At 47.0% G+C, this 26,537-nt stretch overlaps 1 protein-coding gene across 1 annotated transcript; it reads left to right on the forward strand.

Annotated features, from left to right (window-relative positions):
* Nucleotides 1-416: 416 nt before the first annotated feature.
* On the forward strand, nucleotides 417-26,537 carry LOC149362810 (uncharacterized). Its single transcript, XM_089568383.1, has 6 exons — nucleotides 417-583; nucleotides 4,754-4,833; nucleotides 14,958-15,066; nucleotides 17,399-17,560; nucleotides 23,228-23,332; nucleotides 26,397-26,537. Exons 3-6 carry the CDS (start codon nucleotides 15,034-15,036, stop codon nucleotides 26,535-26,537), a joined length of 441 nt encoding a protein of 146 aa, XP_089424509.1. The 5' UTR covers nucleotides 417-583; nucleotides 4,754-4,833; nucleotides 14,958-15,033.

The following is a 26,537-nucleotide window of genomic DNA, read 5'->3' on the forward strand; positions in this document are numbered from 1 at the left end:
TTAATTTTTCAAAACTGCCGGCGCACTAGCGTGCCGGGCAGATAAACGCTATAGTCGCATTATCAGTAATGAAAAGGACACGCAAGCCAATTGTAATAAGAAAGCGGTGGCACCATTGATATAGGTTTGCGATGTGAGCATTGCAGCAGCAGTGCATATTCAGTACTGTACGCAAACTGGTAAAGCATTACGCGTTGAACCATGCTGGTAAGCAACGATCCAAGCAAGGCACATATTGAATGCATAGCCTTGCTTCGGGAAACTAGTTTTCCCACCTTCGCTAGTGTTTCCTTTTGTTTTCCTCTTTTAGGAAGTGTGTTCAAAACGCAGTTAATTATTGTCCCCATTTCATGTTTTGTTTTTGTCTCTCGATTCTTGTTTTCCAGCTCACAGTAACGACGAAATAACAAGTATTCTTCAAGCCGAATACGAAGAAACTAACGGAGAGGTAGCAATCGGATTACTGTGCTGTTCTCTTATCTACAACTTTGCTCTTCAGGACATTTTTCCTTTTTTTGCCGCAAAATGCAAGATCAAGCTGCAGCCAAACCTCAATGCGACTGCCTTAGACAACTACATCGAAGTGAGTACGAGTAGTGGTAATGTGGGGACATTAAGGCATCTTCGTGCGTGGAAAGCGTACGTGGCAGCAGACTCGCCACGCGGTTGTTTCGCAAGACTGTGAATTAAAGCGGTGGAAGGCCATGCGTATTTTCTGGAACATACTACCACGTTTTTTTTTTCACGCCGAAGAGTTGATTGGATAGCACAGACGTTAGCAAACAGCGTGCTGTGTGAAAAAGGTGGCTTTTCGTCCACTCGGTTATTTAGACACTCCACTGTTACAGGTGTTCTAAGAAGGCCAGGAGCGCCGGCATCGCGCTGAAAAACTCTAGACACAAAAACCGCAGACTCGCTCAATTCGCGATGGCGCCTATGTGCAATCCGATGCTGTCGCCATCGGCGTTATTGAAAGCGGGCAACTGTCCCAACGTTAACGCGAGCGACGCGGAACGTTGCTAAAGGGGAAACGCTCCCGCTTCTTGTCCCGTTAAGCAGGGGAGCGCACAGTGAGCGACCGACGCTTGGATAAATGCTTGCGGGATTTAACATCGCGGTATATATATATATATAATCTGGGAGTTCGTACAAAGCAGGTTAATGAAAACAAGAGATGCATCAGGAGATACTTGTGCCCTATCCACTGCAGCAAACAAAAGCTCACTGGCTATAAAGAAACTGCAGCCCACAAATTTTTGTCCACAACTGTACAGTCTAGCGGCGAGGTGGGTTGGTCACCAGCCATGTACAGGGTTGGTCAAAAGATCGCAGACCACAGGGTCTGCATTTCATTCTTATACCCTGGCCCTTAAGTTCCCTATAAGCCTATCAAGGTTCTCAGAGGTTACAACAATACTTCTTCCTCCCTCTACAGATATTCTGAGCTTCAGGTATTTCGTAACTGCCCGACGATACTGCTCAAACCGCGAAATAACGCGGTTGCCATCACTGTTCCGTTATGAGTGAGAAAGACACTATTTGGACTCCAACTGCCGTTAACAACTGCTGGGTGTCCGCCGTCAGAAGACATCAACAGGCTCTAATTTGCTTCTCGACTATAAACTATCATAGTATCCTTTCGGGATACCAAGAATTGTTGTTTTTTCTGAAGTTTGCGAAACCGCCTTAGGTTTGCTACGCGAGAAGCAGTGATGCTGAGCGTGCCAACGCGTGGGATGTTTCTCTATAGAACATTGAGCGACGCACTTCGGGATCAAAAGTGGAACATTCCACGCGCTATTGTACAGGTTGAGCTCCCGCGATACCTTTTGGGGTCTTAGCCAAGCAGCAGAGGCGCCTGACTGCGGCGATAGAATAGGAGTGGTAAATGTTAAAAATGTATCCTCCTCGCCTTGGTGGACCGCAGGTGCTGCGAGTAAGTGGAGTGGTATTGAAGTCCGACCGAAGCTCGAGTGGTATGCGCCACCTTTGCTCCCAATAGTATATAAAAATCATTCAGCACTCAGTTGGTTCATTGGCCTTCAGTAAGCCTGTATTTCACCTGTGAGATTTTAGCATGGCGCAGCTAGGTATGCGGCTGCATTAGTACCGTCGCGCAAACGGAGCCGACACGGTGCGGAGAAGGAGAAAGACGTGCCTTCGATGTGCAGTTGCGGACAGGTTAGCGTGTAATGACGAAAAGAGGACCAAGCAAGAAGAGGTGGCGTCGTTCGGCTAGAACACGAGCCGATTACGTCACTAGCACTAGCAGCACGACACTTCGGCCCCACTTTATTCTAGTACGGGCGGCTCTCCCGTTGGTTCCCATCCTCGTGGTTTGTTAGAGTGACTTGAAAGAGCACGGGCACTAACTTTCGACCGCAAACTAATATGATCTTAGTCGTGGATGTAAGCAGATGCCTTTTGGCAAGTTCCAGTCGCAGGCGTTGAATGATGGTTCTGAATATTCTGTGACGAGCCGCTGGGTACTTCCACGCACTTCCTTTGATGACAGGATGCACATACCCAAATGTTGTGGCGTCACCGAACCCACCTGTGCACTACCAGTGCACAAGTGCTTGCCGGTGACGCGAGGTGACGCCGACGCCATCAGGAACTTGGTAATCAAAATTGGCTGGTCGACGGTAACGTGAAGGCTCACAACTTCCTCGCGCCTGCCGAGACGAAAACAGTGTGCACGAATTCGCTTCTAATTATTCACTTTTACGTACTGCTGTTTTGAGATCCTTTTCGTGAATGCTAGATACGTGAGCCGCTTTAAAAGAAAACGGACACACAAAACCTTGGTGCATATCTTTTATTGTGGTCCCCTGTCTATCGTTTCTTTTTGACTCTCCATGACCATATTCGAGCGAGATTCAAGTCGGTAGAACTTTTATAACGTGATGAGCAACGCATGTAAAGCATGATGAATGGCTAACCGAAAAACTTTCGGAGCACCTGATGTTTAGCCTCCTGTATAAATATGAAATCAAAAGTGGTTTCTTTCTGGGCCCGTTGTGAAACCTTTCCGTTCAGAACCTCGCGAAAGTGAGGTGAGCTCATGTGCCTATATTGCGAGTGCCGCCAGCTGCATTACGCGGGTAACAGTCAAATCCCTTGGACCGTATATATTGTACAAAGAATACGCCAGCTTGCTCTAAAGTGGAGAGATCACGCGAACGGTGGCGGGTGCTGCTTTTCTGCAGAAAAACTCATGCCCAACAAAAGTGCTCCGGAAAATAGGACGTGCGAACTCACGTGGTTTCTCCACTTTCGCATACTCTTGTACGTGTACGCATTGCGAGCCTCGAAACCAAATAAGCTATGAGACAGTTTTGAGAAACGCCAAGTTTTAACGCGATAGCTTTAAAGGCTCACAATAGAGACGATGGTATATTAACGGTCTGCGTCGAATAAAGCCTGTTGTTAGTAAGCGCTCGTCCCTGTCTACTTCTATGTCCGTGTCTTTTATTGCGCCCCTGTGTCGTCCTGCAAAGAGACGATGATTCCACAGAAGAGGCTCTTTCTGGCTTCGCTTTCGTCCCTCCACCACCGGCGCTAATATTGCTGGTCCTCTGATTTTGAGCTTCCTCGGAGCATATCTGTTGTGGATGTACTGTACTGACACACAGAGGAAGTACTTGAGAGGTACCTGTCTGGGCAACGTTGCTCCAAATCATGTCGTCGTCACGGTCCTCGTACCCCATCATTGCGTACCTTGCAGACACTCCAATAGACCCAACGTCGCACCTCCCTCGCCACCTCCTCGCGCCTTCCCTCCGACCTTGTCACACCGAACGCTCTGTTTATATGTATGGATAGGCGGCCGTGCGAGACTAATGGGTGCGCCTCTCGTGTGCATACCATACACACTAATCGCCGTACCCTTATACCTGGATTGTCATAAGCGCCATGAATGAGAATATAGCGGCATGAACGCAAGGGACGCCCCACACACGCAGTTATTATACACCACACCAGCCGGCGCTGCAATTCGCATTACTACGGGTATGCAATTTCGGTAATGGTTTTGTAAGAATGAACGCAGTTGCGTTGAACCTAGACATTGCAGTCGTCGCGTCGGCTGTATAAGTCACTCAGCACGCAGAGTGCGCGGACTTACGCTGGTTCCGGTGTTCCGCTCGTATCGGGGCTGCAGCCAAGCTTCAGTTAATTACATGAGAGATTCAAGGACCCCTTTGAGCTGAGACCGAGGCGCCGTAGGCTTGTCGGGAAAAGCAGGTGGCCCTCTCGCCAACAAGTTCAGGTGACCTTGTGACGTCATCGCAATATGCCCATTGCAGCAAGTAGCGGTTAAATTATTCACTGGTCGCAAGAGCTTGCTCGGAAAGAGCAACATATTTCTCACAAGCCCCAGCGATGGCTTCGCTGTAACAGCCACCTGCCTATATTGCCACGCATCGCTTAACCGCTGCACCACTGCACCACTGCACCAGGAGTGGCATGAGGACTCCCCGCTGTCTCTGAGTGTAGAGGATGACGGTGTCTGACCCCCCCCCCCCCCCCCCGGACCACTGAAGGCACTCATTAAGGCTGTCGCTTCGTGTCCTTAGGGAGCAGCTTAACTGACCCTTCACGTTTTGCCATCTTAGCAGGAAGCCTCGTTGGTCGGCACCAACCTGTGCTTCTGACTATTTGGTTTTGTCTCTTTTCACATACCCGCGGTACCTTTGTGGAGCAGGGGAGTCCTTCTCTCTTGAACTCATGTACTCTCTGTGTCCTTTGACAGGCGTCCACGGCATGTACAACCGGTATACTACTGGAAATCGGCGAGGCTACCGAAGCGGAAGTGACCCGGCTGGCGCCACTGTAAGAGTTTCATTTCATTTCAGTTTTATTTCCGAAAAAAATTCTGGTGGGACACCAGCTGAGCTAAAAGCTGCTTGTGTCAGCTTGACGAGGCCTAGGGCCCAGCGTACTACAAGGCAAGGCAAGTCATACAAATATTGAAAACAGCAAAATAAAGGAACATAAAAATATAAATACTTAACCGCGCAGCACAGATAGACGTGTAAAATGTGGTTACAAATAAAACGTGTATACAGTTCTGAAGTAATGTAAAACTGAAAAACAAACATGCATGTGGATAATTTACACATTCAAAATCAAAATAAATAACATGAGTCCAGCACGAGATAGAACAACAGTGCAAAAGAAAATTACGAACAGTTATGTAATGTGGTTACAATGGTTGTGTGATGCAAAAAAGAATATAAAGAAAAATATTTGGGAAGATGGAAAACAGCTATTCACCAGAACATCTATACGGATACAAAGTACTGTCGCAACTGGTTAAGGATGGGATTGGTAAATTACGAGGGTTTATTTAAATTTAACGGGAGGTTGTGCTTAAGGGACTACATTTTGTTACTGGTGAGGAAAAGGGGGAGTTTGCCATAAATCAGTGCTACGTGTAAATTCATTATTGCTGCTATGGTGAAGGGATGCGATTGCAGAAATAAATTGTCTGAAAGTGCCTGATGAAAGATAAAATGGGGGCAACACGCGAAATTCATACATATTTTGTATACGGACGATGTACTGACGAAAATATTCTTCAGTAGAAGAAAAGTACTCAATGTTAGCTATGTTCCGCACAATCTTTTTTATAACATGTGGATCTTTTTAATGTTCCCTTTAGTAGTTGTTAGCAACACTAAATTGATATAATTAATATATGACGAGAACAAGGCGTGGTATATTTGAAGTTTAATATGAACTGGCAGAAAAGAACGGCATCGCGATAAGGCGCCATCTGTTCTGCAATGTTTTGTTCATATGTTGTAAATCTGTGAATCCCTCTTTAATGTTTCTGAAAAGGTCACTCCTAGAATTTTATGTCCCTTAACAATAGCAATTTCTTCCCCTTCGCACTGAACAACATATTGTAGGTTCACTCTTTTGCTTCGTGGACGAAAAATAATTACTTTTGTTTTTATCGGATTAATCTTCAATCCGTTACACTGTGACCACAATACCAATTTTTCGAGCAGGTCATTGCACCATATTACAAGTTTATTTTCATCAGGTCCAGATAACAGTATGTTACTCTCATCGGCATAAATAATAAATTGAGCCTTTGAATCAATGGTTACATTGTCATTAATGTATGCATTAAAGAGAAAGGGTCTTAAAATACTGCCTTGTGGCACTCCGGCTTTAATGGGTAGAAAAGAGGACTGCTTATTACTAACATGCACAGACTGGCTTCTGTTGCGTAAATAAGATCCGATGAGGTTAAGGGGTGTTCCTCGTACTCCGTGTAGATGTAATTTGTGTAAAAGAATGTCATGGCTGAGGGAATCAAATGCCTTAGAAAAATCGATGAATAGGCCCAGGGTGAAAAGCTTATCTTCTATGTTTTCCAGAATGTTTCTTTCAGTGTTATCAAAGCATTTTCAGTAGATGCACCCTTTCTAAATCCATACTGTGCGTCAAAAAAAAGCTTCATCTTATAAAAAAAAATGTGTTTATCTAGATGACTATTTTTTCTAGCCCTTTCTAAAACATCGGTATTACTGATATTGGCCTGTAATTCTTAACATCATTTCGGTCGCCACCTTTGTGTATGACTGTTAGCCTTGATTTTTTCATTTCCATAAGAAACTCACCATCCTCAATGATCAAATTAAAAATGTATGTGAGAACAGGAAAAATTAACTGTAAAACATGCTTTATAGGTTTTATTTGCAAATTATTAACGTCAAGAGCTTTGCTATTGTTAAGTTGCATCAATGTTCTAGATACTTCTTCCTCGGTAACTGGGTAACAAACAAAACTATTAACTGGGCTATTGATTTGAGGTGCTGCAAATGGCAGACTGTCATCTGACGTTAGGCTATCGACAAATTCTTTATCGAAGTGATGAGTCAGTTATTGGCCACAAAGTTCACTGTTATTGAATAATATCTTATAAGGCGCAGCATGTTTAGTTTGACGACCTAAGACTCTGTTGATCGCTTTCCAGGCGGCTTCTGGTTTTTTCTTCGTTACGTCAAGACACAGGTGCTCAAAGTAGGCAGTCTTTGCACGCCGAAGTTCACTGTTGAACTTATTTCGAGCAGCTTTGAATTCTTTGAACACATTCAGTTTCAGTGTGCGCGCATTTAAAAATGCATGGTACAGATTGTTTTTCTTTATCATGTCTAAGTGAACAGGAGTCACCCATGGCTTTTTTATCTTGTTTGATTGGTGAAATGTTCTGAAGGGAAAGTCCGCACAGTATATGTTTATAAACGTCTGAATGAAACCCGTGTATGCATCATTCGAATTTCGCTTCCTAAATATAAATGACCAGTCTTGTGTTCTACTGTCTTGCTCGAAAGAGTTAGGAGCTTCTTCTGAAATGTGTTGGAAAGTAAACGCGTCGGGGCAATTTTTGTTCGACATTTTGGGTAAACCATGGAACATGAAAACAGGGCAATGGTCACTTGTATCTGCAGTGATCGTACCAGCGATGGAGACAGCTGTTTCAATATTTGTGATTAGTAGATCAAGAGCGGAGGATGTGGACACTGTGACACAGGTTGGTGTCGTGATCACATTTGTGAAACCGGTTGAAGTGAGACTTGTCACAAAATCATAGGTACTGGCGCTACCGTCTAGCATGTTCAAATTAAAATCACCGCCACAAATTAACTGATAATTATTCGCGCATGAATATTCCAAAGATTTCTGAAAAAATCAATAACCTGTCCATACCTGCCACTGGGGGGACGGGAAGCAAGGGACAAGATTTCCAGGTTATGCTTAAGTGTTAAAATTTCATAGTCATTCGTAATCAGGCAGTATGCAGGTACAGGCTCATAATCCCAGGAGTCATCAATATAGATGGCTACGCCACCTCAACGGCGGCCATCACGATTAATGAAGAAGCTTTTGTAACCATCAAGGTGAATCCTATCACCGCCATCGTAGTACCAAGTTTCGGTTATCATTATAACGTTATATTTAAATGAAATCTTGCTCAGTAGATCGACAATATCATCTTGTTTGTTTTTAGCAGAGCGCGCATTTAATTGTAATATGAGTTTTCCTATGGGAAAGGAGATCTGCGTGGAAAAACTAGCTCGGGGTAATTCATTTCAGGGAAGGCACAGATGTACGCCTAGTGTGCTCAGCTGTCGGGAGGCGGCAGCGAGACTATCTTAACAATGTCTTTCTCATTGATGATCTGAATACCTTGCGATGCGTCACTTTGGCGAGCAAAAATCTTCCCCTTCTGCGTCCAAACTGACTTCCAGCGTTGCTCTTTTTTACGTTTGATTGCCTTTCCAAGAAGTCGTTTCAGAGTGGGGCAGAGGTGCTAATTAATGTAAATGGCGTCCATGCTGTCGAGTCCAATGTCTTCATTACTGATTCTGGCCTTCCTAGCTTTGAAGAGAGTGGTGTCCCGTTTCGCCCCAGACTTCAATTTAACTACAATATTTGATGTGTCAGGTGTTCAAGTTGGAACACAGTGGCAGGCTTCGATATCGCACTCATTAATAGGCCGCTTGATCAGTCCTTTAATTTTAGATACAATTTGCGAAACATCCTCATTGTCAGTCTTCGTGACTCCTTTAATCTCCAGATTGGCAGATCTTGAAAACTCTTTCAGACCTACCACCTGATTCTCAAGGTCGGTTGCTTTGCTTTCTGATTTAGCGCATTTAGCTTGCATTACCTCGTTTTCCTCGGCTAGCGTTGCATTTTTCTCAATTTCAGCCTGACGTTTTGCTTTAACTCCTCAATATCCTTATGTGCGAAATCAAGACTGCCAGTCATTTTCCTCTGCTCAGTTCGCAATTCCCGTATCTCATTGAGCAGGTCTCTTTCGAGTGATTCTCGTGCCGTTTTGATTTACAGCTTCAATTCCTCTCTCAGCTTTACAATATCCTTTTTGAGCTTTTTCTTATATTTCTCAAGATCTTTAGACATTGCTTAATCTCTTCCGTGCAGAACCAGCCACTCAAAAACGCCACTTGGCAGCAGGGTGGAAAGATGAGGAAGAATGTAACAAATCTGTAACGTAACATACAGTGCGAACACCAACCTGCAGCGGAAAAGCAGAGCGATGCTCATTCCATGCTCACAGCGGTCGTCGCCGCTGCCAAGTGATGATCCGGTTCCTGAACACGATCTTTTGTAGCTGTTGGGATGACGTAACTGCCCGCGTTGCAGATAGCAGGTGTCGCTGATGCCGCCGATGCAGTCAGTGAATTAAAACTTGAAGCAACGAAGCAAAGCTTTTTTTTTTGTACATCCGCAGAGAACTGAGATTTACATACAAGTAAATCCACATCGAGCTTGACAGACTGTTACTGTCTCACCGGTAAGGTTAAAGAAAATCGCCCTTCTGAGTTATACCTTCTACTTTTTGGTGCTGTTGAGGAGAGTGAATGCTAATGAAGGCGGCTAAGATGTTCAGTACCAAATGCGTATTTTGGAAAGATTCAAGACGTTCACTTTCACTCTGCCCAGATTGCAAGCCGGCAGACCGCGGACGAAGCCTTCGATTATACATACAGGCAGCTTAGACTTCGATTTAGGACAAGACAAGGACACACATTTGAAACGCTTCAGATAAGACATCGGGAACTCTCTTCAGGGACAAATGACGAAAGCAAAAAAACAAAAATTATTCCGAAGGTTTTACGGGCACTGACGTGGCGGCGTAATTCCTTTCAGGCGGGGATAGCGTTGTGAGGTATAGGGTCCTCGCGTCCTCGCCCCGTACATTTAGAACAAGCCCGCTTTGCCCACCTTTGTGTTCCTTCTTTTTACCTCACCCTGACAGTTAAGTGAGCGGGTGCAATTAAAAAGCTTGTGGGATTCGGTGGCCGCAGCTTGCGAAGGATACGGTTAATTAGAGAGACATGAGAGAAGCTTTTGCCCAGCAGTGGGCATAGTCAGGCTGATGGTGGCGCGATGACTTCTCCCTGACCCCCCTGTGTGGGTGTGCACACGGCCTACTTCCTAACATCCGCGTGACACGTGGCTGCGTCGCAATAGGAGCGAACAGGCAACTCCTACAACACTGATTCCTTTTTTTTTCCTCGGGGCGACTGTAAAAGTGTCGGGTATTAATTATGACTTCGTGCATGCGGCAGTAATGTAGTTCTTCTCGTTCAGCATCTCTCCTGCCGCACTAAAACCACCACAAGCGAAAGCTTCTCCCACCTCGATTATTCTAACGTGTTACCACGCAAACTTTGAGGCTTCCAACCTTGTCTTTTACATAGTACACACCGCTTTAGATTGCGGGTGTACAGTGTGAGCGTGTTGAACAGCGAGATCGTCGTGAGTAAATCAGTTAGTCCCGGTGCCCAACTTGGTTCTCGGCCTCGCAACAATCACATACAGAACATCACCTGTAACTAGACTTTATGCCGAAACTAATGAGCCTGCCCTTTTTTGCAAAGGGACTCTGAAAAAATACTTGCCGAGCCTTAGTATGTGATCATTTACGAAGCACCTGTGCTACCTGGTTGTCACTCGGTGTGCCTTCAAAAAGCCGCGTCCAGTCAGACCAATCATAATGCGATTTGAGGCGTGCCCAGTTACTCTGGACAAAAGTATTCTTTAACCAGAAAAAGTTTATTAACGAAATGTTTTGATATAATGTAAGGTTTCGCTATAACAATCAGTATATCCGCAGGTCTCCCGTCAGCACGCTTACCTTTTTTTTGCTATTGACGTTTTCGCTATCGTCACAAGCGCTCCCCATTGGCTCTCTATGGCAGTCTGAACAGCTCAATGCGGCCGATGGTAACACTACAAAAAAACAGTTTTTTCCGCATATAAGGAGAGTCGACCATTATCTCCATTATTTTTAAATAAGTAGCTTACAGTTATCCAATGTTCGAAATTTCTGTCCGAGAAGGTTGGACATGATACGCCACGAACTAGAAGAAGCGAGACCACATCCGCCGTAGTACAACCTCCGCGCGGTTTGTGATCAGTCTTTGATACATCTCCGTAAGAAGCAAACCCAAAAGTAGCACATCATACAAGAATCGCTTTCTCTAGAAGAAAATTATGCGAAATGCACTTTTTTACGGCTACGCATAAAAAACAACCATGTAGGTTACAAAGCCCAGGGGTACGAAAAACTGGGAGAGAAGAATACAAACAAGCTCTCTATTTTCTCTCCTGAATTCAGCGCTGTTTTTTGTCGCAGTGATAAAAATATTACAGAAAGACAGTTGTGATCAGTATAATAATAATAATAATAATAATAATACTTTATTGCGCCAAATATTTAAAAAAATGTACAGAAATCCGGCCTGCCAAAGTCTCATAGGGCTTGAGCGGCAGAGCCCGACAGGCAGCGGAACCACGCAGACATACATACATACATACATACATACATACATACATACATACATACATACATACATACATACATACATACATACATACATGCATACATACATACATACATACATACATACATACATACATACATACATACATACATACATACATACATACATACATACATGCATGCATGCATGCATGCATACATACATACATACATACATACATACATACATACATACATACATACATACATACATACATACATACATACATACATACATACACATAATGGACATCCTCTCACTGAGCGTGTTGAAAGCACTGCACTCAGAAACTTGGCACTGCTGTTAATAGGACAAACATACAAAACATAGTAAGGGCTACAACGCGCAGAAAAAACATTAATATATTGTGGCAGGCAAGAAGACGACAGAACTATGCAGTGGCGCGGGCAGGTGTGCTCGCGCTAGGCCGTCCGCCATTAAAACAATCCTGTAACCATCAGTCATCTCGTCTGTCATCGGCTTTCCGTCACGTAAGACTGTTGAATCCAGAGCCAAGTCGGCATAGCCGGTAATTAAAATGAGCTGCCGCATAAGCACGCGGACTGACTAAGGTAAAGTAAATGAATAAAATTTTTCACAGAAAGATTGCTTGAAGCTTGGTAGACAAAAACTAATAAAAAAAAAGAATGGACCCACTTGGCAGAATGGAGTCATCCACCAATTTTCTTCCCCAAATCCTATCCGCAGCGAATGGAAGTTTTGAGAATGCCGAGAATGCTTTACGGAAGTTATCTTATGCGCCTTTGCATTGAACCTAACGCACCTTACATATAACTAAATATCCATGAAGCAAGGAAAGCTTCTACGTTAAATATGTGGCAAAGAGGTCACAGTGCGCCGTAGAACACTTTCATGAAGGAAACTCGCAAAGCTGAGAAAAAATGCATTCGATATTATTTTGGTGGAGGAAAAATTCTAGAGGCCAGTGCAATGTGCGATGTCAGTGCACGTTAAAGAACCACAGGTGGTCCAGATTTCCGGAACCCTTCACTACGGCGTCCCTCGTAACCTCAGTCACTTTAGGACGTTAAACCTCCATAAACCAACCCAAGCCCATATTCTTTTGCGGCAAGCACATTCTTTTGCTCCCCAATAAACTTTTAGGAGAGAATGCAATAGTAGACTTATCGAGAGTTGTTAGGTTCGTAATAAAAGGAAATGTTTAAAAGAGACCTTAATATGTTTAAAAAGATAGTCTGAATGGCTACTAGCAGTAGTAGTCTGACTAGTAGTCCTGCTTATGTTAAATAAAACAGTACAAAACACACAGACACGCTCATTTTCCGTGTCCGTAAACCATTAAACCAGCAGGAAAACAACACAGCTGTAGCACGCGGCCAGTAACTGGAGATATTTAGCACTACGTCCTGTGCGCTGTATTGGTTCGCTAACACTCGCGCTTCTGCACACCGATTTCACCTTTGTTGGTTCGTCCGGTGCGTTCAAGCTGAGCAACCTGCCCACAACGGCAGGGAGCAGTTCATTTAATCATTGGTCGTGAGAGGTTGCTCTTCAGGCCCACCGATGGCAGCACCTGCCATTGCAGGGCATCGCTTATTAGCTCTACCACTGCGCCAGGATGGATGGGTGGGTGGGTGGATGGATGGATGGGTGGGGGGATGGGCGGATGGGTGGGCGGGTGGGTGGGTGGGAGGGAGGGTGGGTGGGTGGGTGGGTGGATGGATGGATGGATGGATCCCAGCCGCGGTGGCTCGGTGGTTACGGCTCTCTGCTGCTGGCCCGAGAAATGCAGGCTCGAACCTGCCTGCGGCAGCGGATTTTCGATGAAGGCGAAACCCTAGGGGCCCGAGTACTGTGCGATGTCAGTGCACGTTAAAGAACCCCATGTGGTCGAAGTTTCCGGAGCCCTTCACTGCGGCGTCCCTCATAGCTAGAGTCGCTTTGGGAGACTAAACCCCAATATACCAAACCAATAAACCATATACGCACAAACACACACACATCTAACATGTTGCCCACCACCCCGCAGGCAGGTGCGCAGGCTGCCACAAAACCGGCTTGAGACAGTAGCATCGTGATAATGATCTTTAAAGCGTGATACACCAGGTCAGAGCAGATTATGTTTAAAAAGAACATGTTTCCGAGTTTGCTTCTAATGTATGAGAGAGAGAGAAACAACTTTATTGCCATAGATTGGCGGGATTTAGGGCAGGTGGGCTTGGTGCGGCCACCAGGTGGGGGCGACTTCCTGGGCCCACGAAATGAGTGCCAGTTGGATGCTCTTGTCTGGCCTTCTTCGGAGTGAGCTGGCAGTAAGGTTCGAGGGGGCGGATTTCCCGCGCAACCCCAGAGGATGTGAGCCTGGGTGGCGATTTCTCCCTGGTAACAATTTTGGCAGACGGGGTCGTATTCCCCGTCTGTGATGAGTGAAAGTCTAGAATGGCTAAGGATGGAGTGTGTCTGCAACCTGCGGAGCAAGGTGGCTTGCACTCGATTCAAGTCGGGGTGTGGAGGCGGTAACCGGCGTCTCAGCTCTCTGTAGAGGTTGGTAATTTCGGCAAAGGTCTGGGGAGCCTCGACAAGAGCGTCTGGGTCCGTGGGGCCGGCCGCCCGATTGGTTAGTCCTCGGGCTAGTCGGTCGACCCCTTCGTTTCCAGAGTTTCCCGCGTGGGCGGGTACCCAGACCAGGTTGATCTTATGGTCGGGAGTGCAGCCGCGAAGGATGCGTGCAGCGGGGTGGCAGATAAAACCTGCCGAGTAATTTTGTATCGCTCTTTTGGAGTCGCTTAGGACTGTGCGCGTACGTTGGTCAGCGATGGCCAGCGCGATGGCGGTTTCTTCTGCCGCTGTCGGAGAGTGAGCTACTACTGTAGCGGCGGTGACGAGACTAGATTGTGGCGTGGTTGCACAAGCCACGTATGTGTTTGCACTTTGCCGTGCAGCATCTACGTATATTGCGTGTTCGTCGGCAAGGTATGTGGCATCTAGTGCTTGGGCTTTCAGCTGACGGGGCGTATCATGGCGGCCAGGTAGCATGTTTTTGGGGATTGGTTTTATAACTAGGTGGCTATAGACCCCTATCGGAATGGGCGTCGTGGGGTGGACGTCACCTATGGGGTTGATGTTGAGAAGGTCAAGTATGAGCCGCCCGTGCTTAGTGCGGGAGAGGCGGTGGATTTGGGCGGTCTTGTGGGCCTCTATGAGTTCTGTGAGCGTGTTGTAGATGCCGAGTTGGAGGAGGTGCTGTGTGCTGGCGTACTGAGGTAGCCCCAGTGCCGCTTTGTACGCTGAACGTATAATGCTGTTCACAGCTTCCTCGCCCTTCCGGCGGAGGTGATAGTAGGGGTAGGAGTAGACTATCCTGCTATTGAGGAAAGCTTGCGTGATACGACAGAGGTCATCCTCCTTCATACCTCTGCGGCGGGTGCTGATGCGGTGGATAATGTATGACTCCGCTTGCTGCTACCGCGAGCGCTGCTAATATCTTGTGGAGAGTCTGTGCTGCGGAATAAATTACATGGTCACTGCAGTTTTCGCACAGTGAACACTTCTGCACAGCGTATCGGGATTTCAGCTTGCGGTTTCGGTTTTTCTCTGTTTCAGTTTACACGCGAAGAATGTCATCGCCGTGCTTTTCGCTCCCACCCCGATCACGACTGAAGCGCTTGCGAAGCAGCGCATGTCTCTGCTGCCGAACAACTTTCAAACGCTGGTGAGGATAAGTTGTTTAATCACGGAATCGGATCTCGTGGGAGGCTGTTTTCTAGGTTTGCAGCTTACGCATAAGTTTAGCCCTTTCGTAGACATTTTTAGCGTACCCCTCCTGCGCACACGCAGTGGCATTGTTGTGGTAAGGCGGGGCCACTGCGCGTGCCAGCAACCAACATCCACTTCCAGCTGTCACGGTCGTTTGAATACGAGTTTTTTTTAATCAGCGAAATGCGACTGAACAGGAACTGGGAAAAACGCGAGATTCTGCGCTTCCTTACAAATCCTAGCCGTATTCAAGATACTGTATTCTATTCCCACATGTTATTACAGCAACTCCACGCCATTGTCTAATGAAAAAATATGTGCATAATTTTGTTGGCATCAACATGTAAACCTTCGATTCTTTCGAAGTGACACTCTGGATCTGACCCAGTTTTAGTCAGAAAAAATTCAATTTCTACAATATTAACCCCAGCTCTGTTGTTTATTTAAATAAAAACTATCCTGCGAATTCAGCAGCAGTAGTCATTGAATGCAATAAGGTGCACTGCTGTGCTTAACCAGCAGAAAAGTAAATGAGAGTAACAGGCGTCTGTCGCGAGCACTAACGTCACAGCCTTCTTTTTTTCGAGCTCGCTCTTCGGCAGCGGAAAATTAAACATGGCACATTGTATGGGATCAAAAATATATGCTATTCTACTCCACTGAGCATTAAATATTGATGATTAGTAGCGAAATAGCAGACTCATAAGGGGCAGAAAACTACACGACCACGAAAAGCGTATTTGTATAGGCGAATTCGTGTTTACAGCGTACGTATCAATTTTCCGTATGCACGAAGTATTTCTTTAGGTAGCCGAACATATATTTCCTTCCGCTGTGCAGCTCCTTCACACACAACTGTTGCTTTAAATTACCGTCCCCCAAAAGTCACTTGCTCTACGATTTGCTCGATTTGCACTGCGTACCGTGGCGCAAGCAAACGCAGCCATTTCGCAAGAAGTGCTACTATCCAATGCATTGTTCTTACATCCCCTTCTCAATAGGCCCACGCTCGTTACGGTTTGAAAGCCCAGAGGCTAGAAAGTGCCTGTAAAAAAAGAACTTCAATGTAATCGTACTGTCTTACTGCAGTATGGGGTACTGTGACTGCTCTCACAATGAGCTGGATTCAAGTCGAACGCAGTCGAAACATTTTTAGGATACTATGCATAGGGTGTCGCTTAATGTTATTGCACTAGAGATTATAGTTTATTCTTGTTTTGCATAATCAGCAATGAAGATAGAAGATAATACGTCATCAGCCCAAAGGGGCGCGGGTTCGATTTCCGTCTTACCCAATTTCCTTTTCAGTGCAATTTATTTCGCAGTCGTACATGCATAACAACGTTTTAGTAATGTTGCGACCTAATATTGACAATTTATGTGATGTGGTAATCACTCACGATATGGGCGAGCTTTTGACCAATGCGCATTTTCTCGCATGGACGGCGCCGGCGCCGCCGGGCTCTCGCGTTAATATAAAAATGGTCGCATACAACTCGGGAACGAAGTGGCTTTTCCCCGGCAAAGGACCCTCTTTCAGGCAACGACGTCGTCCGATTCTCACGAGCCCGGTCGCGTTACAATGCAGGGAGTGGCAGATAAAAGAGAACAGTCCCCTCCCTGCATTGTAACGCTAGCAGGTTCATGAGAATCGGCCGACGCCATTGGCTTGAGTTGCATCCGGCTGTGGATACTTTTAGCATAGCGCTCACCCACCTCTGTGCGATCGCTGATTGGTATTGTCGCGCAAGGCGCGCGCGCGCTGTTGACTGGAACATGGCGCCATCTGGCGGCCTCATCTGCGCATGCGCAATGGCGAATCGCGGTAAGGGTAGCGGTACGTGCTATGCTCAAAGGATCTGGTGCATACTGACCATGCAAGACGCGCACAAATCCTCAAAAGTCGGCGGGTGATTTTTAGGTAATTTTTAAATTCCAACTCTCGCGGCGACCACCGGCGCCGGTCATTTGCTCTAATCCTTCCTTGCGATGACGTTTGCCTTTGTGACGTCAGTCATATGGGGACTGCGAATGGCTAGCCGAAAACCGCTACGGCATTCGTTGACGAAAATGGCGGAGGTGGGGCTACCTGAAGACGGCGCCGCTTTGCTCCCTCCCACTCTCCTCTCGATCCTCCTGCCCAGGGGAGCGAATGGAAAAAAAGGCATAATAAACAATCGATAATAACAACAATAATATTAAACATCAGGCTTGCTGCTGTATTCTTTTGTTATACGTCTTATTTTTTGCTCTGTCTTCTTCCTCGCTGCTTCGCATACCCTCCTAAGACTGCAGGCGACGGAAAGGCCCTGGCGGCGGCTAAGAAGAACGCGAAGAAAGTGTGCGTCATGTTCACCGTGGCAGCACTCAAGTCCACCGGTGTCGCGAAGAACAGCGCGAACCCAATCAACCAGCCTGCGACCAGCGTGGTCGCGGTGAACCAGTCATTGGTAAGCACTTAGCTTGTAGGCCTGCAGCTGCGAATCCTGCCACTTTACTGGCATCAATGCTGCTTTGAATTTCGGGCACTTAATTTCTTTACCCGGCGTCAAGTGAGAGCGATATCCAAAAGTGGCTAGGTGCGCATTATGGAAAGGGGAAGTACTTGGTAACTAAACGTAATTACTCAATAACCAGGTTGCAGAGTTACCTAGAGCTGTATGATCTGTCTGATCTTAGCAGTTGCGAAACTTCTCATATAGAGCCCATGTATTAGAAAACGGTGTTCTGACTGGGCCAAAATTCGGGAGTTAGTTTACAAATTGTCCGACGCCCATGTTCAATAACGTATACCGTGTTCAAGTTGCAAACTTCGAGACTGTTGGTAAACGCACAAGCGCCTGGCTACAGTATCAGTGGGACATATGCCGTGAAATAAAATGCATACCTATAAATCTGAGACATAAAAGAAAAAACGAACAAAAATAAAAACACTGCCAAAGGTAACGGCGACAAGTCGCGACAGTAATTTCGACCCCAGGTGGTCGAAATTTCCGGAGCCCTCCACTACGGCGTCTCTCATAGCCTTAGTCGCTTTGGGACGTTATACCCCATAAACCAAACCAAACCAAACCTTTTTATTGGCCGCTTCCAGATTGTGCCGCCTTTCGTCACCTCCCTAAAAGTGGCTACTGCTGCTAATCATGTTTTGCAGCAGAGTTTCCCTAATGTTATGTAAGGCTTCTGGGCGATGCCAACGGCGGCTCGCTCAAAATCGTGTTTATGACGCTAAATATTCAAGGCTAAATTTATATATATAGCAGTCGCAAGTGCGGAACGTGACTTTATCACCACCTCGTCAACTGCCTTTGCTTTCCATTGCTACTGTTATTCTTATTAGCCAGCACTGTATAACTGTAATGGTACCTCGCAGCATTTCCGCTTCCTGCGCTGTATTGCGCTTTCCATTGTTATTAACCACTGCCTTCAGCGTAATGATCTTTTATTGTCTAATGCACAAGAATCTGAGGGTGATCAATTGAATTCATGCGGCAGCAATGCGCTGGCTTTAGTTTTTCTTTGTTTTGCCCCTTTTGCACGAAATTATGACGCGGTGACTCATTACAGTTCTTGAGACTCAGCTGTATGCTTCAGCTGCCTTGCCAAACGCTCTTGTAGCTCCTAGCCCGTTTGAAGTGCGGTCTGCCGACACGTCTCCGTCACCTAGCCTTGGCATACTTCCGTCAACGCTCTTTTACAGGGTCCCTCTACTACTCGCAGAATATGCGGCTTCATTACTTTCGACTATATGCAGCTCACAAAACACAAACGTAGCCACTAACGCCACTCAGAATGCTCTACACCTGCCCGAACGCGAGTGAGGTGCGTTTGCTAACGACCGAGGCGCCGAGTGCAGGTCCGCTTTCTAGAGCGCTGCGCGCGCCGCCTGCTCTCGTCTAGGACGCGGTTGCTCCGATTGGTCAGCAGCGGATGACGTAACACGGGCGCCTCCTCTTTTCCCTTTTGACCTAGCTACTCCTTTTTCTCGCTTCATTGCGGCAGCTTCCACTTAGGCTTCTCCTCCCCTTCCACTTGCATCGGCCTGCTTTTCTCTCCTCTCTTCTTTTTTGCTGCACACGAGTTGACTGACGGGTTTTCATTCGCGTGACCATTCTAATCCTAACGCATTAATTAGCGATTATAGGTGACGGCGACATACAGGAACATGCCCAGCATTCCACGACTTTCAAACAAGCGCCAGCTATTAGCGCCCAGTACCGCACACCGCGTAACTCAATGGGTATACATTTTAAACTTGTGATTTTAAGAAAACTAGAAAGTTCCAAGAGATTCAGCTCTAACATGGTGATTACTACGATCAACCCTTCCTCCTTGTTGCACAATATGGCTTATGAAATGGTTTCTGCGCTCGCATCAGCTATTTCTGACGGCCATAGAAAATCAATGTACAGCGCCACGCGACTCACGGCGGCAGTCGTTCACACTAGAAGCGTTTTTACAGATTTGCTGGGCTTCCGAGGTTCTCTCACCCCAGACGTCCATGTGCTGTTCTCGCCACGCGATGTTTAGTCATTCGTCCTCTTGTGAAAATCAGGGCATGACCTGAAGCCACTTTCTGCACATAGGAGACAAAGGCGTCATCCGGGAGCCGGGGACGCAGTTGTGGACAGCACCTTGTGGACAGTTGTGGGCACAGCCTCCGAGTAGTCAATTTAAACACCGTAAATAGTGCGAGAGTCTTCTAGCGCCGGAGTTTCAAATTATAATACCGGAATAGTGGTACATGGGCTTCATCCTTACTTTTCAATGTCCAGTCATTGGTCAGGAGAAGGGGAAAATGTTTTGCGTTCTCTTTAGTAGTTCTTATTCTTCTTATCATCCAAAAGTAATAAGTAAATTCAATGCAGTTTATTTTCGCTTGTGTGCAGCTTTTATTCGTTATCTCATTTTGGAAACCCGCGTCAACCGGCGATAAACTTCTAAAATATTTAAGGAGGGCAAAGATTTGGGCCAGTTAGCGACACGTGTTGAAAGAAATATGCGCGACTTGGCGCATGACCTAAGGATGGCTCAAGACGGTAAGAGTGCGACTAGCAGCTGTGAAAGTTCGCTTCCAATTTCTATCGTCGCTGAAAAATCCGCACCTGTGCGTGGTGTCACCACTACAAAAAAAAGAAAAGAACTTAATGGGCAAACTTGTGCGCATGTTTCGAAAGCAGCTGTGCCCTATGTTCACAAGCAGAGGCTACGAGTGCAGGGCGATACGCTGGGAACAGCTGATCTGGCCGAAGTGTGTCGCTGAACATGGACGAGTTGTAACGGCCGCGGGTGCAGCACCACGGTCACACACACTCGGGGTTCAGAACGCTGAGTGCGAGTTGTAACGGCCGCGGGTGCAGCACCACGGTCACACACACTCGGGGTTCAGAACGCTGAGTGCGAGTTGTAACGGCCGCGGGTGCAGCACCACGGTCACACACACTCGGGGTTCAGAACGCTGAGTGCGAGTTGTAACGGCCGCGGGTGCAGCACCACGGTCACACACACTCGGGGTTCAGAACGCTGAGTGCGAGTTGTAACGGCCGCGGGTGCAGCACCACGGTCACACACACTCGGGGTTCAGAACGCTGAGTGCGAGTTGTAACGGCCGCGGGTGCAGCACCACGGTCACACACACTCGGGGTTCAGAACGCTGAGTGCGAGTTGTAACGGCCGCGGGTGCAGCACCACGGTCACACACACTCGGGGTTCAGAACGCTGAGTGCGAGTTGTAACGGCCGCGGGTGCAGCACCACGGTCACACACACTCGGGGTTCAGAACGCTGAGTGCGAGTTGTAACGGCCGCGGGTGCAGCACCACGGTCACACACACTCGGGGTTCAGAACGCTGAGTGCGAGTTGTAACGGCCGCGGGTGCAGCACCACGGTCACACACACTCGGGGTTCAGAACGCTGAGTGCGAGTTGTAACGGCCGCGGGTGCAGCACCACGGTCACACACACTCGGGGTTCAGAACGCTGAGTGCGAGTTGTAACGGCCGCGGGTGCAGCACCACGGTCACACACACTCGGGGTTCAGAACGCTGAGTGCGAGTTGTAACGGCCGCGGGTGCAGCACCACGGTCACACACACTCGGGGTTCAGAACGCTGAGTGCGAGTTGTAACGGCCGCGGGTGCAGCACCACGGTCACACACACTCGGGGTTCAGAACGCTGAGTGCGCGCCACAGATTCAGCACACCGTTGATGCCGAGGAACGGACCGATGGTGCTCACGCTGTTCCCCGAAGCCCTCACGCCCACTGGGGTTTGATGACATGTTTAGAATAGCTTAAACAATGCGCAATTTTTGTCTTCACATATCAGCATAAAGCTTCTGCTCACACGGCGGCTCAGACTTTTGAGAAACTGCATGTATATTTATTTGCATTATGAACGCGCTCGATTAAGGAACGGAACCCTTATTTTGGCTCTTTAAGGACGCGATTTTCCCTCTCGCGTAATGAATGCACCCCTTTGTTTTGTGCGTGGTCTTTGTACAACGATAGTGCATGCTAGCAGGAGCCCTTTTTTTGAATGATGAAACAAAAAAGTTTAGGATCGCACCTAAGACTGCTTAAGCTAGAGCTGAAATGCGAAAGTCTTTCGCTTTCCTTTTTTTCTACCTACGTTCTCTTGTTGGTCATTCTTTTAGTATTGTTATCTTTAGTAGTTTTTAAGTTTTTAGTTTCGTACTTTTTATTATTTTCGTTTCATTTCTTTTTGTTTTTGTTCTTTTGATATGTTTAATTTTTGTTTTTGATCACTGTTTAATTTTTTCTGCAGAGCTTTCGCTCTGTCCTTTCGCCTGCCCTCATGGTGTACCGGATGCATATTCCTTGGGAGTGGTGGGATTCTGATTTTGTTCCTTATGTCTGTTGGGATATTCTCCGTATGTTTGAGCCGCGCTCGAGGTTCGAAGCCTAGCTTTTCCAGTATTTTTAGCCCCGAATGGCTGCGTAGAAGTCGTTGTTGTTGCGCTACTCTGGTAGCCTCAATGAGCTCGTCTAGTGTGTTTGAAATCCCCATGTTCAGAATTTTCTGGGTGGATGTGTACGGGGGGAGGCCCAGAGCGGTTTTGACGCCTTTCCTAATTAGGATTTCAATCTTGTTTTTTTCTGCTTTGGCTAGCCGTAGGTATGGTGCCACGTATGTGATTCTGCTGATTACAAATGATTGAACTAGTCTTAAGAGGTTCGTCTCCTTCATTCCCGCGTGTTTATTTGCTATTCTTTTGAGTAGCCTACACGTCTGGCTTGCACTCGATTCGAGTTTTCGTATCGTTTCAGTGTTCTTACCGTTTGTCTGTATCCTAAGACCCAGTACTCTAATCATCTCCACTGAGGGCATTTTGTCCCCGTTTACAGTTAGCGTTATCAGCTCTGGTATCAGCTGTTTCGTTGTCTAGCACTTGTTCTTTAAGTTGAAGCATAACATCGCATGCAGAAAGATGTGTCCTGAATCCGATCATCGTGTCGGGGTAAAGCTTTTGTTCTTCTAGAAATCTGTTTAGCCTCGTTTGAATAACGTGCTCCATTAGCTTACCTACACATGAGGTAAGCGAAATGGGCCTCAGGTTTTCGAGACTTAGTTTCTTACCTGGTTTTGGAATAAGGACTAGGTTGGCCTCTTTCCACGAAGGTGGGATTCGGCCCTTGTCCCAACATTCCTGCATGTACGCTGTTAGGTTTCTAATTGATGCATCATCCAAATTCCTCAGCATGCGATTGCTGATTCTGTCTGGACCTGCCGCAGTTTTCTATGCAATCGAATAACTAAAATATTGCTCACTATAACTAGCGCTACATTTTTAAAAAATAAAAAATTATCACTAAAGCTTTCGTTGACTTCTGGCTCCCATTGTACACACGTTGAGGCAGGAGATTCAGGTCTGTCAATGCCGTTAATTCTTGAACGACTCGCTGCAACAAGGTGCTTTTTGAATGACTGCCGTCATCAGGTACGTACTACTGACGGCATTACAATACTTACTTTGAGCCCATGCATATTTAGGCGCCTTAGGAGGTTAGGCACAACTAGTAATGGCTTCTTTATCGCAGGGCTAAAAATAATTAGAGTAGACTCATTACATGGGTGACAGGTTGGCTCTCTTACCCAGGTATGCCAGCTGGCTGGCTTGATCCATGACAAGCCCTCCATGACGTACTATCGGAAGGGCGATGACATGTTCAGCATCGACAAGCCAGAGACCATTCAGAAGAAGGTTCGTAAACCCCGTGGACAAAGCGCATTGTGTGACTGGGCTCTGCCCTGTCTTTCTTGTCTTCTCCAGCTACCAATTTCAGTGCATTATTGCCAGATCATTGACACAGGAAGCTAAAAAACTAGCTGGGGTTTGATATTTGTTAAACCTAGTGATACGAGCGAAAGCTCTGCCACACCTGCGCTCTGCCAGTTCAACTTTAAATGCGCACCAAACTTCACCTTCCGAATTGTAGTGCGAAGGGTAGAGCTTTCGCTCTGAAAGACGCTTTGAATCACGTCACATTTATGCCTGGCATGAGAAATGCGGGGCCAAGCTTTCGCAGTGATCGTTTTCCATGCTTTGATGAGCGAGCGCAAGTCAAGCGCGAGCAGTGAGTGAGGGAACTGTTATAGTGATTACATGCGATTCTTTGGGCATCGACTCCGGGCAAAACAAACATCGTGTGACCTTTACTTTGGTCCATTGTTTAAGGGGATCCCCCAAGGCGGAGTAGATTTCTAATCAAGAAACAGTTACTGAGTGCTTGAGTGGACGCTAATCAGTAACTACTTCTTTATGGAAATCTACACCTCGAGGGTTTTTCTTAAACACTGGACCAACACCGTTCCCATTTCTAGCTATTGATCAATTCGCTCTCGCCCTACCATAAGCCAGCCGTCCCGGTTAGTTCATTTTGTAGAGCGACTGCTTCGGTGAACCTGTGGTCCCGCTTTCAAGCCAGGGTGAATTTTTTTAATTACGTAGTTTCTGGGGAGGCAGTATAGCTTTCCCTTGTAGCCGCAGGGCGGCGCTTCAGTGGATGCCAATGAGTAATTACTCTTTTATTTTACTTTTACTTTGCGGCGTAATTCAAGAAAAAGGTATCTACCCCCCCCCCCCGGAGCAGCACGAATATGTGCGAGGCGTATAATCTCACGTACAGAGTTATCGGCCCGGGTGGCTGATTAGCTACTGTATTCTGGTGCGGAGGAGGAGGGTGGCAGACACCAGCCCTGGCCCCTTTTTGGTGGTAGCGAAATGCGGATTGAAGTATTGACATTTAGGGGCTCGTTGCAATGCGTCCCTGACCTAAAAAACTCAGAGGGCACTTTGACAATCTAAAGTGCGCGAGGCGAAAGTCTTCCTGCGCCACTTTGGATGCTTCTGTTGCTGATTGAATGCTGTTTACTAGTGGCGCCACCAAGGTGCCAAACGCATGCGCAGTAAGAAGCGATGCCAGCGCCACCAGCCATGAGGGGATCCAATTACCAATGAATGGCTAACTACTAATTTATAGTGAACATTAATGGTCAATCACTAATTAACTGTTATGAGATACCATGCCACAATTAATTCAGTGATTTCTGGTTACGGCGTATTGCACAAGGGATGACGTCATCTGGATGATTGACAGCTATAGTGTGACGTACGGAGGGACGGAATGATTAAAAGGCCTTCGTCTTAATAAATAGATAAAAAATTGGCAGTGGTTTAGCTCTGGAGGATTGCGAAAGCAACGAGGAGAGAGAGAGAAGCGATGGAGAGCGCGCGGCAGCGGTGACGGCTCCGACACGTTAGCTATCCGCCGCTGCCGCGCATGTGCAACAGGCCAGCGCGGTGGCGGCACCTCTGAGTCACCCGCGCAGCGACGGTGGCGGCGCGCCAGCTGTGCGCCGTGTGACGTTACTGCTCCTCGTGCATGCGCAGTATGGCCTTTCATCAGCTCCGCGAAATGGCTGGGCGACTCGCGTATTATTGTTTTCGCAACAATAAATGGCTACATTTTGAGGAGGCAGGCTACGTAAACAGGCTGGCGATCGCAATCAGTGAGCGCCCTCTCTTTCGCTGACTTCATGCTAGCTTGATGAGTATCAATCGAAACCCACCCCCCTACATTTCTGTTTTGGACGATCCTCGTCGCGCGATGCAGGCAACAAAACACTTGGAAGACGGCATATATCAAAACGACATAATAGGCACAACGCAGTTCAAATCAGGTGGCAGAAACGAGTGTTTTTCCTTAGCAGTGAACGGCGGTTATGACGTGTGAGCACTCGCCAAGCTATTGCTTAATAACCCACTACCCATTATTCGGTGGACTATAGATATTCGTTAACACCCACCACTGTGGTTGTTAAGAAGTTTGCGGGGATACACTGGCGGCAACTGACAAAGGACAGGGTTAATTGGACAGACATGGGAGAGGCCTTTGACCTGCAGTGGGTGTAGTCAGGCTGATGATGATGATTATGATGCTGTGGCTGTGGTTAGGGCGCTCAGCTACTGAACTAGAGGACCAGGCTTCAAACCTGGCCGCTGCCGCCGCTTTTGGGTGAAGGTGAAACGCAAAAGCGCGCTTGTGTGCTTTGCAATATCAGCGCACGTTAATGAACCTCAGGTTGACCTATGGGGCAGAAACGTGGAAGCCAACGAAAAGGGTTCAGCTTAAGTTAAGGACCAGGCAGCGAGCTATGGAAAAAAATGATAGGTGTAACGTTAATAGACCGGGAAGGGCACGGGTGGGTGAGGGAAAACACGGGTTGATAACATCATGGTCGAAATCAACAGGAAGAAATGGGCTTGGGCAGGGCATGTAATGCAAAGGAAGGGTAATCGCTGGTCTTCAAGGCTAACAGAGTGGATTCCAAGAAAAGGCAGGAGTAGAACGGGGCGGCGGAAAGTTGGATGGGCGGATGAGATTTGGAAGTTTGCGGGGATACAGTGGGTGCAGCTGGCAAAGGACACGGTTAATTGGAGAGGCATGGGAGAAGCTTTGCTCTGCAGTGGGCGTAGTGAGGCTGATGCTGATGACTCCACTACGGCGTCCCTTATGACCCATGTGTAACTTCTGGACATAAAATTACACGATCTGGAATTTTTGACGTTTGTTACCATTGTGCGTTCGTGTGGAATTTCAACTAGGTAGTGGCTACGTTACGAGACTCGCATCTTCGTTCAAAGAACACGCTCTGCGCAAATCTGATACGTTTGCTCTGTTTGTTGAACGCATAGTGAACAACAAAACACGAAGCGGAGTAGAGTGGTTTCTAATGCGAAATCTTTTTACAAATATTCATTACAGGTGAAGGCGGTCCTCAAGGCCAATCTGGACGTCTGCGTAGGCGCATACGATGTGCAGTTCGACGACTGCAATGTCACACAGTCCTTCCCTCTGACGAAGACCATCTTCAATGTCTTCAAGAAATTGCTACGGCGCCGCTGA

The sequence above is a fragment of the Amblyomma mixtum genome, chromosome 2 (assembly GCF_055824585.1).
Source record: "Amblyomma mixtum isolate Tamu chromosome 2, ASM5582458v1, whole genome shotgun sequence".
Classification (NCBI taxonomy): domain Eukaryota; kingdom Metazoa; phylum Arthropoda; class Arachnida; order Ixodida; family Ixodidae; genus Amblyomma; species Amblyomma mixtum.

Excerpts from the sequence above, each read along its gene's own strand:
- LOC149362810 (XM_089568383.1), top strand. The coding sequence starts at position 15,034 with ATGTCTCTGCTGCCGAACAACTTTCAAACGCTG. Across the intron at positions 15,067-17,398 it reads CGAACAACTTTCAAACGCTG|ACTGCAGGCGACGGAAAGGC; the intron begins GTGAGGATAAGT and ends TACCCTCCTAAG. Across the intron at positions 17,561-23,227 it reads TCGCGGTGAACCAGTCATTG|GTATGCCAGCTGGCTGGCTT; the intron begins GTAAGCACTTAG and ends TCTCTTACCCAG.